Source organism: Nelumbo nucifera, chromosome 8, assembly GCF_055504915.1.
Source record: "Nelumbo nucifera cultivar China Antique chromosome 8, China Antique-T2T, whole genome shotgun sequence".
NCBI classification, from domain to species: Eukaryota; Viridiplantae; Streptophyta; class Magnoliopsida; order Proteales; family Nelumbonaceae; genus Nelumbo; species Nelumbo nucifera.
Window position 1 is genome coordinate 31,581,727 of NC_142656.1, and position 16,935 is coordinate 31,598,661.

Consider the following 16,935-nt stretch of genomic DNA (forward strand, 5'->3'; position numbering starts at 1 on the left):
ACACCCTATTATCCTCGGGTTGCCCCTCAGGAGGAGAGTAGTGAGAGTGGGGGTTTGAGTTCTTGTCTTCAGGGGGAGAGCAGTGAGAGTGGGGCAGTTCCTTTACCTATTCCATTGGGTGATGAGAACTGCAATGGTGAGGGTGGTCAGAGGGATCAGGAGTTGAGGGTTTATCACAGGCGGTGTAGGTAGGTTGATCCTGATCATCAGCAGTCCAGATCAGCTCCAATCTCATCTGCAGCTCCAGGTCTAGATACTTCAGTCCCAGAGCCCACAGAGACTTCCCCTACAGATGATCTTGACCTTTCAATTGCAGTTCGTAAAGGGAAACGACATTGTACCACATCCACAACCCACTGTATTTCCCATTTTTTATCCTATGATCGCCTATCTCCTACCTACAGGTCCTACCTTAGCTCCATTTCCAATGTCCCTATTCTAAGAACAGTGCAAGAAGCCCTATCCGTCCCTGAATGGAAAGATGCAATGCAAGTTGAGATGGATGCTCTGTTGAAGAACAACACCTGGGAGGTAGTTGATTTGCCAAAAGGAAAGAAACCAGTTGGATGCAGATGGGTGTTTACGGTGAAGCATAATGCAGATGGATCTATTGAGAGGTATAAAGCTCGATTAGTTGCAAGAGGGTTTACACAGACTTATGGCATAGATTACTTGGAGACATTTGCACTGGTAGCCAAGATGACTACTATTCGAGTTCTCTTGTCCCTTGCAGCAAGTCACACTTGGCCTTTATACCAAATGGACGTGAAAAATGCCTTTCTGAATGGAGATCTGCAGGAAGAAGTTTACATGCGTTTGCCTCCTGGATTCTATGATGCAGAAGTAGGTAAGAAGGTCTGCCGGCTCAACAAGGCTTTGTATGGTTTGAAACAGTCACCTAGGGCTTGGTTCGATAGATTCAGACTAGCACTTGTGAAGTTTGGATATGTACAGGCCCAGTTCGATCATACCCTATTCATCAAGAGGGTGGAGTCCTCTTTGACACGGTTGGCAGTATATGTTGATGATATTGTGGTCACAGGGAATGATAGCCATGAGATTGAGTCTCTTAAACAACTTCTTCACCAAGAATTTGAGGTGAAGGACCTTGGTGTACTCCGGTATTTTTTGGGTATCGAGGTTGCTAGATCCAAACAGGGGATCTTTATATCTCAGAGGAAATATGTCCTAGACCTGTTGACAGAAACTGGAAAGTTAGGTGTCAAGCCTGCAGATACTCCAATTGAGCAGAATCACAGGATTAGTGCCGAGAGTGGGGAGCTTCTTGAAGACAAAGTTATGTTCCAGCAACTGGTAGGAAAGCTCCTATATCTCTGCCTCACTCGGCCAGATATTACTTATGTTGTTAGTGTTGTCAGCCAGCACATGCATTCTCCTAGAACCACACATCTTCTTGCGGCAGAAAGAATCTTAGCCTACTTGAAGAGATGCCTAGGTAGGGGTATACTTTTCAAGAACAACAATCACATGAAGGTGGAGGTTTATATTGATGCATATTGGGCTGGGAGTGTTGATGACAGAAGGTCTACCTCGGGATATTGTGCCCTTGTGGGAGGAAACCTTGTCTCCTGGAGAAGTAAGAAACAAAGTGTTGTCTCCCAGTCAAGTGCTGAAGCAGAATACAGGTCCATGGCCAATGGAGTGGCTGAAATCCTATGGCTAAGATCTCTACTTGAGGAGTTGGGTATTGAGTATGAGAAGCCCCTGATGCTGTATTATGATAATCAAGCCGCCATTAATATAGCGCATAATCCAGTACAGCATGGCAAAACCAAACACATTGAAGTTGACCGCCATTTTGTGCGAGAGAGGGTCTCATCTTAAGAAGTATGCCTCCCTTACATCACATCCAGTATGCAACTAGCAGACATTCTTACTAAAGCCGTATCAAGAAAGAAGCTAGAGGCGGATCTATCCAAGTTGGGAATGATGAACATATACTCCCAACTTGAGGGGGAGTGTAGAGAACATTGATGTGGGCCCCACAGCTGTGGTCCCACTCTGTCCGTAGGGTAGAATGTATCTAGTCACGGCTGTGGTTATTTTGCTATTCTGTTATTTCTAGTTTCCGTTTTATATTGTTTGTTATTTGTTAGCAGTTATAATGTAAACACCAAGGGCAGATATGTCCTTTCATGTAACTAGCATAACCTATATATATTAACTTAAAGTGGCGGCGGCAGAATATTGACATTCTATTCTTCTCCTCAAAATCTGTGTTCTATTACTCTTCCATCACTCTTTCTTCTACATCTTCTTCACTTTCTCTTCTCATCGAACCTGAAATCTCTTAGTGATCAAGACTGATTAGCAGTCTTGCAAAAAGCACGATTAATTGCAGTAGAAGTTCAGGACTGTTATCAGTCTTGAACCCTAATGGATTTCGGGATCGAAAATAAGAAGAAAGGTAAGAGGAAAGAAGAGGAAGAGGGAGGAGAAGCAGTAGAACACAAGAGTTGAAAGGAGGAGCAGAAGCTTAATATTCTGCTGCTGCCACTTTAATTAATATTTATAGGTTATGCTCATTACATGGAAAGGACAGATCTGCCCTTAGTCTTTACATAACAAATAGAGCAAAAAATAAGACTGAAATAAATAACAACTGAAACAACTAAATGACCAATAGCTAACCCTAGGCAGACTAGAACATCTTCTACCCTACGAACACAGTGGGACCATAGCTGTGGGGCCCACATCAGTGTTCTCTACACTCCCCCTCAAGTTGGGAATAAATGTTTATCATTCCCAACTTGGATAGATCTGCCTCTAGCTTCTTCCGTGGTACAGCTTTGGTGAGGATATCTGCCAGCTGCATGTTGGAGGTGATGTATGGGAGACACACTTCTTGTGATGAGACCCTCTCTCGTACAAAGTGTCGATCAACTTCAATATGTTTAGTCCTGTCATGCTGCACTTGGTTGTGTGCTATATTAATAACCGCTTGATTATCACAATACAGCATCAAGGGCTTCTCATACTCAATACCCAACTCCTCAAGTAGTGATCTTAGCCAAAGAATTTCAGCCACTCCATTAGCCATTGACCTGTACTCAGCTTCAGCACTGGATCAGGAGACAACACTCTGTTTCTTACTCCTCCAAGAGATCAGGTTACCTCCCACAAGAGCACAATATCCAGAGGTAGATCTTCTGTCATCAACACTCCCAGCCCAATCAGCATCCGTATAGACTTCCACCTTCATGTGGTCATTGTTCTTGAACAGTATACCTCTACTCGGGCATCTCTTCAAGTATGCTAGTATTCTTTCTGCTGCTAGAAGGTGCGTGGTTCTAGGAGAATGCATGTACTGACTGACAACACTAACGGCATAACTGATATCTGGCCGGGTGAGGCATAGATATAGGAGCTTTCCTACTAACCGTTGGAACATAACTTTGTCTTCAAGCAGCTCCCCACTCTCTGCACTAATCTTGTGGTTCTGTTCAATGGGTGTATCTGCAGGTTTGACACCCAGCTTTCCAGTTTCAGCCAAGAGATCTAAAACATATTTCCTCTAAGAGACAAAGATCCCCTATTTAGATCTAGCAACCTCAATACCCAAAAAATACCGTAGTGTACCCAGATCTTTCACCTCAAACTCTTGCTGAAGGAGCTGTTTGAGGGACTCAATCTCATGGTTGTCATTTCCTATCACCACAATATCATCAACATATACTGCAAGTACTGTCAGTGACGACTCCACCCTCTTGATGAACAGTGTATGATCTGACTAGGCCTGTACATAACCGAACTTCCCAAGGGCTAGTCTGAATCTGTCGAACCAAGCTCTAGGTGACTGCTTCAAATCATACAATGCCTTATTGAGCCGACAAACCTTCTTACCTGCCTCTGTATCATAGAATCCAGGAGGCAACTGCATGTAAACCTCTTCCTGCAAGTCCCCATTCAGGAAGGCATTCTTAACATCCATTTGGTACAAAGGCCAAGTGTAGCTTGCTGCAAGAGATAATAGAACCCGAATGGTGGTCATCTTGGCTACCGGGGCAAATGTCTCCAAGTAATCTATACCATAAGTTTGAGTGAACCCTTTTGCAACTAGCCAAGCTTTGTACCTCTCAATGGAACCATCCGCATTGTGCTTCACAGTAAATACCCACCTGCATCCAACTGGTTTCTTTCCTTTGGGCAAGTCAACTAGCTCCCAGGTATTATTTTTCAATAGGACATCCATTTCAACTTGCATTGCACCTCTCCACTCCGGGACTGATAGGGCTTCTTGCATTGTTCTCGGAATAGGGACATCAGCAACGGAGGTGAGATAGGACCTGTAGGAGAGAGATAGGCGATCATAGGACAAAAACTGGGAGATGCAGTGGGCTGTAGATGTGGTGCAATGCCGTTTTCCTTTACGGAGGGCAATGGGAAGGTCAAGGTCATCTGCAGAGGGTGAGGTAGCAACAATGGAAGGAGTCTCTGTGGGCCCTGGGACTGTAATATCTGGACTTGGAGCCGTAGAAGAGGTTGGAGCTGGCCGGAATTGCTGATGACCGGGATCAACCTGCCTGCATCGCCTGTGATAGACTCTCAACTCCCGATCCCTCTGACCACCCTCGCTACTGCAGCCCTCATCACCAACTGGAATAGGTAAGGGAACAGCCCCAAAAGTATTAACCCTGTCCTCACTGCACTCCCCCTGAAGAAAAGGACCCAAATCTCCACGCTCACTACTCTCCCCCTGAGGAGAGACTCGAGAATAGTAGGGTGTCTCCTCAAAGAAAGTGACATCCATGGATACAAACTTCTTCCCTGAGACAGGATCATAACAACAATAACCCTTTTGAGTTTGTGCATAACCAAGAAAGATGCATTTGGAGGCCTTGGGTTCAAACTTGGAGTGATGGGGACCGAGAAGCTGAACAAAACAGATACAACCAAATGTCTTGAGGGGAATAGTGAACAACTCCTCATTGGGGTATAGAAGGGAAAAAGGAGGTTTCATATCAAGAACCCGGGAAGGAATCCGATTAATAAGATATACCGCCGTAAGGATAGCATCACCCCAGAAGCGAATAGGGACATTGGAGGTAAACATAATACTTCTAGCCGCCTCCAAGATGTGCCTATTCTTCCTTTCTGCAACCCCATTCTGCTGAGGTGTATGAGGGCAAGTGCTCTGGTGGATAACCCCATGATTAAGGAGGTACGATGCCAATGGCTTAGCAAAGTATTCCTTTGCATTATCAGATCTAAGCACTTTGATCCTGGCATCAAACTGGGTTAGGATCATTTGGTGGAAGTTTTGGGTCAGGGCAGGCACCTCATCTCGTGAACGCATAAGATAAACCCAAGAAAACCGGGTGTGGTCATCAACAAATAACAAAAAATACCTGTACCCACCCATAGAAGGAATGTGATATGGCCCCCAAACATCAGTATGCACAATATAAAAAGAACTATTACTCCTTTTATTACTCAATGAATAAGAGTTTCTACAATGTTTAGCAAACTCACAACTTTCACACTTCAACTGAGATGACTCAACAGACTCAAACAAAGTAGGAAACAGACTCTTCAAGGACCGAAAAGATAAATGACCCAATCGGTTATGCCAAAGCATAACCGGACTCACAACCTGAGAAACAAGTAACTTCTTATCCACTGACTCTTTCCGACGAGAACTCTCCCCGAGCAGATAGATCCCATTCGTCTCATGGCTAGTCCCAATCACCTTCTTCGTCTCCAGGTCCTGAAAAACACATCGGTCAGGAAAGAAAGTTACTGAGTAGTTCAAATGTTTGGTAATACTACTAACGGAAAGGAGGTTAGTATCCAGTCTAGGAACATGCAAGACAGAGGACAAGGATATAGTATCCGACAGTTTGATGTCACCCTTGCCAGAAATAGGGACAAGAGAGCCATCAGCTATAGATACTTTATCCCTACCAGAAGATAAGTAATAAGTAGTAAACAAAGAGGGCAAGCTAGTCATATGGTCGGATGCACCTGAATCTATTACCCAACAAGGTTCAGTAGTACCTGGAGCGGAGGCATGGTAAGGTGAGGCTCGAGTACCTGAGTGTGCAAAGGCCGATGTGGCCGGGGCTGACGATGACTGCGGTAACTGAGCTGAACTGCCAACTTCCTTCTCCAATTGTATTAGAGCAGCCCAAACTGCAGCCAAGGTCTCTAATGGTGTGCCTCTTGTGCCAGATGAGGATGCTGAATCAGTAGTCATAGCCACATGAGCATTACCCTTTTTATTTCTCAACTTTGCCGGGACCAAATGTGGATGCAGCTTCCAACATGTTTCTTTTGTGTTTAGGTTTCTTGCAATGCTCACACACCACATCCCTTTTATCTTCCTTCTTTTTGTCCCTCTCTGAATCACCCTCTGTTTTGAGTTTGACAGCTACCAAGGCAGGTGTAAGCGGCTGATGTTGCATCATGACTTTCCTCCTGGTCTCTTCACTGTGCACTAAGGAGTATGCCTGAGAGAGGGTCACACTATCTCTGGTCAAAATCTGCTGCCTCGCAATATCATATTCTGAATTCAGTCCTGCCAGGAACTCAAACACTCTGTTTGTCTCGATGTGCTTTCTATGTATCTGAGCATCTTTGGGACTCTCCCACTCAAGAGTCTCTAAGTGATCAATCTCATGCCACAAGGACTTCAAGGTAGAGAAGTAGACCGACACCGGTTTCTCTCCTTGTTTAAGGGAATTCACCTCACATTTCAATTCATATGCTCTAGCAACATTAAGGGGTTGGGAGTAAGTCTCTTTCATCACATTCCATATCTCCTTGGCTGTCTTTGCCCATAAGTAATTTCGGCTGATATGGGGCTGCATAGAATTACAGAGCCATGTCATAACCAAGTAGTTTTCTTGGACCCACTTGGTATACATAGGGTCTCCCTTGGAAGGTTCTGCCACATCTCCCAAGAGATACCCTACTTTGCCCCTTCCCCCAATAGCCATCATGGCTGATTGGGCCCATTCCAAATAGTTTGATCCATCAAACTTTACGGTTGTAATTTGAAAACCTGTCTCAGAACCACCACCATAACTGCTGTTCCCAAAGCTGCCTTCTGCCAAATTCTTAAACTCCATTTCGGTCAAGAACCAGAAGTCTCAAAATTAGGGTTACTACAGTCAAAACCAGCACTAGGACTACCAGCCACAATCACAAAATCAGTATAGAACCAATCTGTACTCACAGTAGATGTGCATGAAACATGTATAAAACTGATCTGAAATCAATAGCCACACACAACAGCAACAGTCCGAACTGTTTTCACCCCTTTAGAAGTGTTCGAAACCCCAAAAGAAAACTGAAAAACAGTTTGAAGAACAATCTGATATGCTGAAGCCAATTTGAGGTTTTAATCAGTCCTAAAAGCCATACACTCCAGACAGTACCGTACGGATAAGGTTTGTATTAGGGTTAATAGGAAACCCTAAAACTGATCAATGTTGAGGAGAACTATTAGGGTTTGCCGCAGGGATAAGATCACAAGGTTCAGTCCAATACTAGGGTTTGCCGCAGGGATAAGACAAAACCCTAGAGAATAGAGAGATAAAACCCTTGAGTGGTTCGGCCACCCTTGCTGGATAGGTCCAACCTATCTTCTCTGATATTACTTCTCTCAGAAAATAAAAGACTTACAATAGGATGCAGTTCGCTGCCTACCAAGGTTACTCGAACCCTAGCCTTCTCTGATTCTTCCTGATCACCAACTCGCTGCAACTGTGGCACTTCTTCAAACAGTTGCTAATCCTCTGGAGATCTCCAAGAACCAGTCAACGAACTCTGCTTTCTCAGCTTCCAGCCTTAGATGGTTCTCATGTGGTCGGCTGGACTAGACTCACATGAGAAACCCTAGCTTTGATATCAAGTAGAAGTTCAGGATCGAAAATAAGAAGAAAGGTAAGAGGAAAGAAGAGGAAGAGGGAGGAGAAGCAGTAGAACACAAGAGTTGAAAGGAGGAGCAGAAGCTTAATATTCTGCTGCCGCCACTTTAATTAATATTTATAGGTTATGCTCATTACATGGAAAGGACAGATCTGCCCTTAGTCTTTACATAACAAAGAGAGCAAAAAATAAGACTGAAATAAATAACAACTGAAACAACTAAATGACCAATAGCTAACCCTAGGCAAACTAGAACATCTTCTACCCTACGAACACAGTGGGACCATAGCTGTGGGGCCCACATCAGTGTTCTCTACACTCCCCCTCAAATTGGGAATAAATGTTTATCATTCCCAACTTGGATAGATCTGCCTCTAGCTTCTTCCATGGTACAACTTTGGTGAGGATATCTGCTAGCTGCATGTTGGAGGTGATGTATGGGAGACACACTTCTTGTGATGAGACCCTAGGCAGACTAGAACATCTTCTACCCTACAAACATAGTGGGACCATAGCTGTGGGGCCCACATCAGTGTTCTCTACAGTTGCAAAAGGGTACTCCCATACCTATGGCATTGACTACACAGAGACCTCACCGGTTGATAAGATAGGGTTAGTTCGTGTTGTGATCTCTCTTGCAGCCATGTATGAGTGGCCACTATATCAGCTTGATATCAAGAATGCCTTTTTGAATGGTGACTTACTCGAGGAGGTCTACATGGAGCAACCTCCAGGGTTTGTTTCTCAGGGGGAGGATGGTAAGGTATGCAGACTAAGGAAGGCTATATATGGGCTTAAGCAGTCTCCTCAAGCATGGTTTGTAGGTTCAGTGAGGTGGTAAAGAAGTTTGGCATGAAACAGTGTAAAGTTGATCATTCTGTATTTAGTCATGACTCTCCGGGAGGAAAAATACTGTTGGTGGTGTATGTAGATGATATTGTTATTACTGGGAATGATAACATTGGTATTGACAGGCTGAAGACTTATCTGTAGGATCACTTTCAGACAAAGGATCTGGGTAAACTGAAATACTTCTTGGGGATAGAGGTAGCGAGATCCAAGTATGGGATTAACCTGTACCAGAGGAAGTATGTGCTTGATTTGCTGGAAGAAACAGGCTTGTTGGGTGCCAAACCAACTGAAACACCCATGGACACAAATACCAAGCTAAGCAGTGATATGGGTGAAGTGTTTGAAGACCCTGGCAGATACCGACGACTTGTGGGCAAGCCCGCATGCCAAGCCTCCCTTGAGTATCGGTAGCACAGTGCCGGTCCAACACTGTCCCCATGAGCATGTGTGCGCCCACGAGGAACCCCGGTAGCCATGCTAGCCATTAACCAGGGCCGCCCCGCAAGGGGATGATGGTCTAGGAGTGCCAAGGTTAGGCACCCAAGGAATTCGACCACCCCTCCTCAAAGAGTATGTTAAGCTTTTGGTGGTCTGCCTAAAGATGACATCAGTTCTCCCAAAAATCTTACAGGTGAAAATGACGATGGTGCCCCTAACGTAAGCCTGCCAAGCGTAGGCAAGGCTAAGCCTGTGTTGAACCGTCACAGGCTCCCCCACTCAATCCATTGTCGTCCTCGACAATGGTCTTCTTGTGAATGGGCGTCTGTGTCCCGCGCCATCCACTTCTTCAACCAGTTCTAGGGCCCGTCTGGCTAGCCTGGGTCTTGCCTATGTTGGTGTCCATTTATGGGGACGGAACCATTTCACCATGCCGGCCTGCCTGGACTTCACCTCCCAGTGTTGAGGTTACTCAAACCGCGCAATGGCTATGCCGTTGAACTGTGAAAGAAGGGCCCTCGAAGAAATATGTGTGGTGCTTTGCGGAGGTCCGCCCCATGTTTCATCTTACCTTAAGGCTCAACCGTCTTCTTGGTAGCTTTTCAGTGGTGCTACCGAACATGCTAATAGGTCTGCTCCTGCTGTTGGCGATGGATGCTGGGTGTACCCTTTCACCATGCTGGCCTGCAGTCTTCACCTCGCCCTGTGCGGGTTACTCAAACCTAGTCATGGCTTATGCTCTCACGGCCCTCGAAACTACGCTTCACCTCGCTGGTTCGGGCTACATGTTCGCTCCGAGGGGACCCCAATGCTGCTGCCTCAAGGAGACCTGACCGCAATCTCTGCGAGTGTGGCAACTTTTACCCATGAGTTGCCGAACATGCACTCGCCTTCTGATGCGCTTCTACTGCTGCAAGTGTTCTACCTGAAAACTGAGCATGTCCACCTGAAACTTTGCCAGTGTAGGGCCGCCATGCTCCAATGGCTAGCGTAACCACATTCCTAACAAGGCCCACGCGTCTGCCCCCGCAAGGGAAGCTGTTTTAGGGTCATTGGAATGGAAACGCGAACAATGAATGGCCTCTTGCTGGTGCATGAGGAGAATTAGAATCAACCCTCCCACGCTGGCGCCTAAAAAAGCGTGGGGCAACATGTGGTGGAGTCAACCCTCCACTGCTAAATTTTTAGTGCTTAAATCATTTCTTACTACTTCTACCCATGCCCTTTTTGGTCTACCCCGAGGTCTTCTAGCCCCTTCAATGTGTAACAAATCACTTCCTCTAATTGGCGCAATTGGTGGTCTTATATGTGCGTGCCCAAACAAGAAAAGAAGACAAAGAAAAAGAAAAAGAAGAATGGAAAGAATGAGCTGTGAAGAGAAAGATGAAGAAAAAGAAGAGAAGAAGTGAGAGAGCAATGAGAAGAGAGGCAAAAAAGTTCTCTAGCTGCATTTTCTCTTTATATTTATACTTAACTGATGTGAACAATGTGAACAATGACTAATTAGCTCTTAATAGGGTGGCTATAACAAAGGGACCAGTACTTAAAGAAATAATAAAAGAGCATTAGTGGGCTTAGGCCCAATAACTAAACTAAAACATAACTAATAACAAAAGGAAAAATGGGCCCATAAAGGTCTTGGCCCATTAACTGAATTTTCAACAAGAACCAAACATATTGAAGTTGACTGTCATTTTGTGAGAGAGAAAATAATAAGTAGGGATATTGTTGCACCATATAACAAATCAGAAGACCAAGTAGCTGATATCTTCACCAAAAGTCTGGGTTGGTCAAGGATGGACTACATTTGTAACAAGTTGGAACTCTATGACATATATGCTCCAACTTGAGGGGGAGTGTTAAAATTAGTTGTAATGTTGACTGTATGGACTACATTTGTAACAAGTTGGAACTCTATGACATATATGCTCCAACTTGAGGGGGAGTGTTAAAATTAGTTGGCGGGGGCAGATTTGTCTTATTCCCTATTATTTATTCTATTCTATCTTCAGCTTATGTGACAGGGGGTATAGTTGTAATGTTGACTGTCAATGAATGGAAGTATATCTTGGGTCGACTGTCAAGAGGAGAGATTGGAAGATTTTGCTTTTTCTTTGTTTTTAATAACATTCCAATTTTTTTATCATCAATAATATTCTAAAATTAAACTTTAAATATATATTCTCTCAATGAAATTTGAAAATTTCCTGATATATCGGCCAAATATTGGAACCATGTGTTGCACAATACAAATTGTAGAGCAAAAAGTGATCCAAGGGGATCAGTGAACATGGTTTCTCCAGCTATGATAGCTGGATAACTTTACATTCTTAGTATAAAATGAACATTTTTAAAATATGTAAAATGGTATGCTTTAAAAAATTATACTCTAAATATATATGCTGGAAATTTAATTAGGGTCCATTACTTGGTGTAATGGTAAAATTTCAGGCTGCAAAGCATGAGAACATGGGTTTGAGACTTCGAGTCTGATGGATTCCACTTTGTGTAAAAAAATGCCAAAGGTTAAGACTGTAACCAGTCTACCCCTCCCAAGAACCTAGATACAATGGACCAACATTAGGTAATTTAGATGTTGGAAATTAATTAAATTTGTAAGTCATAAATCTTGAGAATTGACCTTTAGCTTAAAAACTGAAACATATGATACAAAGCATATTACATGGGATAGTTGTACCTGTATCCATGTCCATGATTTTAGGAATAAAGTCATATCTCTGTTTCCTATGTGTCTGTCTATATCCATATCATGGATCTGTGGTATATTCTGATATGGATAGTCTGTAATATTATGTCATGCTTTCACATATCTTATTTGGTTAGTTACTGAACAATGGCTAAAATATATGGACAAAGTATCATTTTTTGTTTTTGTGGTTTGGCAGCCTTGGATTTTTATGGTGCTCTTAGGTCGCGAACATATGACCGATCAATCTCTAAGGTAAAACAGTCTGAATTAGTGACAAGGAAAACCTTTTCTTTCCGTACTGGATGTATGCCATTATTTTTATGCATGTTGAGGCTGTAATTTTACTTTTAATTCTTCATATGCTCATGCTTCCATTTCACTGAAATAATGTAATGTTGTTTCCAATGTTGTTCAAGGAAAATCAAGTTCATAACTTATTTTCATCTTTGTTTGACCTTCATGGCATTTCATATTCTTAAAGATTTGACTAGTTTGAGTGCATGGTCATAGTTGCTCTTGATTTTGCAGTTATTATTTTTCTATTTAACCGTGTATGCCTAAAAACTATTACTTTTATATTGCCCATTTTCTTCCTTTTACATGTAATCATCCTAATTTAACACCTTTAGAGTTCATGGATAGGAGTAGCAATTGAGCAGGTTCCATTAGGGATGGAAATGGATCGAATCTGTGGTCAGATCTGAAAATTTTAATGAATAAGAATTTACACTAGAAACCAGCTAGAATTGTTTAGAGTCAAGAAAAAGTAGAAGAGAAGGAGAAGTAAAAAGAAAAGGGCTAAGAGCAAAGAGATTGAACCAAACTGATCTCAACTTCCACCCAACTTTTATTTTATTATAATGTAATGAGAAGTAAAATTACAACTGTGCCCCTATTCAAATAAAAGAATATATAATAAGAAAGAAAAGAGGAAAAGATTAATGTAACCTTATTGACATAATAAACTCTGGTTTAATACTCCCCCTCAAGTTGGAGTATATATTATCATAAACCTCCAACTTGTTATAAATGTGTTTCATCCGAACATTGCTTAATTCTTTGGTGAAGAGGTTGGCCAGCTAATCTTCAGATTTCACATAGGGTGTAGCAATTTTTCCATTTACAACTTTCTCCCTTACAAAATGGCAATTCACTTCTATGTGTTTGGTTCTTTCATGAAATGCTGGATTGGAAGAAATATGAATTGTACTTGGTTGTCACAAACCAGCTTTATAGGAGTTGAAACTGGCACACTAATCTCCGGTGACAACTGCTTTAACCATGCCAATTCACAAATAGTATGAGACATGGCTCTGTACTCAGCCTCAACACTAAATATAGCAACCACATTTTGCTTCTTACCCAAATTTCCTGCTAGTGATTATCATGGCAAGTAGAAACCATCTTTCACTAGTAATTGTCTATAATCTTCATAAAAATGTATAATCTTCGTTTAAAACATAGAGAATCAAGATATTCCCAAAAATATGGGAGAAAGAACAGAAATTTCAGAATTCAGAAAATAGAAGGGATGAACCCTTAAATTTTTATCCTAGGAAAAGAAGAAGAGAGTGGATAAAAGAACAAGAAAATAATAATAATAAATATGTGTTGATTGGACAAAAATTGAGCTCTTCCTTGCTTATCAGATCTGGTTTTAAAGTCTATGAGGGTTCAAGACAGAACACATCTTGATTGAGTCCTAATAGCTAAGAAAATAATAAAAAGGAACTAGTATTTCAACTCACAAACTGAATAATTTAGTTTAATAATGGTTTTATTATTATAACCTCAAAGAAAACTAGAATATAAAAGTATCCAACAGAACCATCTATAAAATACCTTGGCGATTAATCCCCTTGACATTGCTCTTATATCATCTTAACATTGATTGATCAAACAGCAAGGTTACCCAGTTCAAAAAAGAAACACAAAAGCAACAAGATCTAAACTGATGTCCAGAAGAAACTGACAGCCTCCCCAAATAACCTTGTTTTTAAATTGACATTTTAAACCTTGTTTAGAAAGATATTAGGGGTATTTCACGTGTTTAAGTGTTGGTTGGCTTAGTTTAACTTTTATGTTTAAGTTCCTTAGTCTATTATGGGCCTTTAGTTATTGGGCCTAAACCTGTTTTATTTTTTCTTTATTATATCTGGGTGTCTCATCACTAATCAGGGGCATTCTAGTCCTTTTATGTAATCTCTTATTGTAAATATATATGTTAGCTTCTAGGGCCGGCTGAATTATCATCGCCGCCCATTCTCAAATCTCTTCTCTTCTCTTCTCTTCTTCTTCCTCTTCTGCTGCTGTTCTCCAGCAAACATGGTATCAGAGCACCATTCGGCCTGACTGGTTACAGCTAGCTTCCTTCTTTTTTTTTCCCTCTTCTCTATTCTTTTTTTCCTTCTCTCTTATTTCTGCTACTGTGAAGAAACCCTTGGACTGACCGTAGACAACAGCAAGGTTTGTATCTAGGGTTTCTATTGGCTGTAGGGCCCAAGGGGAGTTTTTCTTAGAAGCTTATGCCCTACTAGTAGTTCTGCAGCAGTTAGTAGCCATTCAGCTGCTAGAGAGATCTGTAGAACAGATCTAGGTTGAAGGACTGAGTAGACAGTCCTAGTTGGTGTTTGGGAGATTGAACAGACCGTAGGGGTGGTGACAGTCCAGGTTCGACCTCCAGAAGTGGTGCTGTTTTCAGTCCAGAATCTGCTTGGTGGACACAGTCCAGGTTCAACCTCCAGAAATTGTGCTGTTTTTCAGTCCAGAATCTGCTCTCAGCCATAATGGTGTTGTTTTCAGCCCAGAAGTGCTTCAGTACAGTTACAGAGGTGGTGTTGTTCTCAGTCCAGAATCTGCTCAGCTGCAAGTGGTGTTGTTTTCAGCTCAGAAGTGCTTCAGTACAGTCACGGAGAGTGTCTTCAGCCTTGTAACAGCTTCGGTAAATCTGAAACCTAGTTCCTTGTGTTGTGTTTTCATCTGTGGTTACTGTAAGAGAAGGAATATGTCTTCAATATCAGGTGAAGTGTCTTCTAAGGACAATAGGACTGGTGGGAGGTCTTTAAACCTGGAAAACCCAAATCTGCATAGCTTGCATATCACCAGTGTGTTGTTAGATGAATACAACATCAGAGAATGGTCTATTTCATCAAAGCTTTTCATTACTTCCTGGGAACTTATGGGTTATTTAGATGGACAGAAGAAGGAACCTAAAGAGGATGATGCTGATTATTCAATCTGGCATAAGGAAAATGCTACTGTTATGGCCTGGCTGCTTGCCTCAATGACTCGAAGAGTGGCTAGGACTGTTTAGCACTTCCCTACTGCCTCTAAGATTTGGGAGAGGGTGTCTAAAACCTATTGACAGAGAAAGAACAATGCAAGAATTTATAGGCTAACCCAAGATACTGTTACATTGAGACAAGGAGATATGTCTGTTGCAACTTACTTTGCAACTCTAAGACTATGGGAAGAACTTGATCATCATCTTGTACTTGATTGGGAAAATACAAGAGATAAGGAGAGGCATGATAAACAAATTGAAGAAAGTAGAGCTTTTAAGTTCTTGGCTGGCCTAGATCTGATGTATGAGAGCATAAGATCCCAAATTTTGGGAAGGGATGAAATTCCAGATTTACATCATGTTTACTATCTTGTAAGGAATGAAGAGGTTAGAAGGAAAGAGATGCAAGTTGACACCCAAGTACAACCTGTTGAGCATTCAGCCTTGATTTCTTCAACCCAAAAAGGGGGCAAGCATTCAGACAAGAGGCATCTTAAGTGCTCTCATTGTAGAGGTGACAGACATTTGAAAGAGACTTGCTGGATTCTTTATCCTCATTTGAAACCAGCTGCATTAAGGAAAGACAAGAAGCCTTAGAGGAGTCAAACAGCAAGTGGGAATGTTGTCATAAGCAACAATGGTGAGACTCCAATGAGCACATATACAATTGCACCTCCTCCTATGGGACAAACTACTAATTCCCACACATCCGAGTCCTTTGATTTCATTGCTAATGAGGTAGATATCCTTAGCCGGGCCATGGCTCGTCTAAGGAACAATTCCCTTGCTTCCACCTCTCTTGCCAGATCAAGTATTGTCTCTGCTTACAGTGTAACTAGTCTTATGGAGTCTACTTCTTGGATTATTGATTTTGGTGCTACTGACCACATGGCACACATGTCTTCTTTAATTTCTTCTTACCACTTGATGTCTGGCCAAGATAAGACGAGAGTTGTTGATGGTTCCCTCTCCACATGTTCCTAGTCTTGCTTCCAACCTCTTATCAGTTTTTAAGCTTACCAAGAATTTAAACTGTAGCATAACATTCTTTCCTACTCAGTGTCTTTCAGGACAGATTGATGAAGAGAACGATTGGGAGTGGTCATGAGTCTGGAGGTCTATTATTTTGATGCAAACATTAGTTCAGCCTTACAATCATCTACTGTTAGTGGTTGGGATAATGAGGAGTCAGTAGCTAGGTTACATTTGTGGCATGCTAGACTAGGTCATTTACCTTTTTCGTCCATGCAAGGATTGTTTCCTGAGTTGTTCAAGTGTGCTTCGAGTCAGAATTTGGTTTGTGAAGTGTGTCAGTTGTCAAAACAATGTAGAACTCTTTATCCAATTTCTAGTAATGAAATTCAAGCTCCTTTTGATTTGGTTCATTGGGATGTTTGGGGCCCTTCACCTATTATTTCTATAGATGGCTTTCGTTACTTAATCAGTTTTATTGATCTCTATTCATGATGCACATAGATCTACTTGTTAAAAGGACGTGATGAAGTGCCACAAATAACTATGGCATTTTGTAAAATGATTGAAACTCAGTTTGGCATGAAAATTAAGCAATTTCGTTCAGATAATGCTGTTGAATATTTTGAAAGCTCCTTGAATCTGTTCATGGAGGATGCAGGCATGCTACATCAGTCATCTTGTGCTAGTACCCCTCAACAGAGTGGGGTTGTTGAGCGCAAAAACAAACATTTATTGGAGATAGCTCGAACCTTACTATTTCAGCACAAGGTTCCTAAGCACTATT

At 42.1% G+C, this 16,935-nt stretch overlaps 1 protein-coding gene across 1 annotated transcript in view; it reads left to right on the forward strand.

The window, feature by feature from the left end:
• The window catches only part of LOC104603145 (P-loop containing nucleoside triphosphate hydrolases superfamily protein), a 99,511-nt gene that overhangs the window by 59,681 nt on the left and 22,895 nt on the right, over positions 1-16,935 (forward strand). Inside the window, exon 13 of the mRNA XM_088892924.1 lies at positions 12,090-12,145. Within this exon, the coding sequence (XP_088749050.1) occupies positions 12,090-12,145 (56 nt within the window). The remainder of the gene's footprint in view (positions 1-12,089; positions 12,146-16,935) is intronic.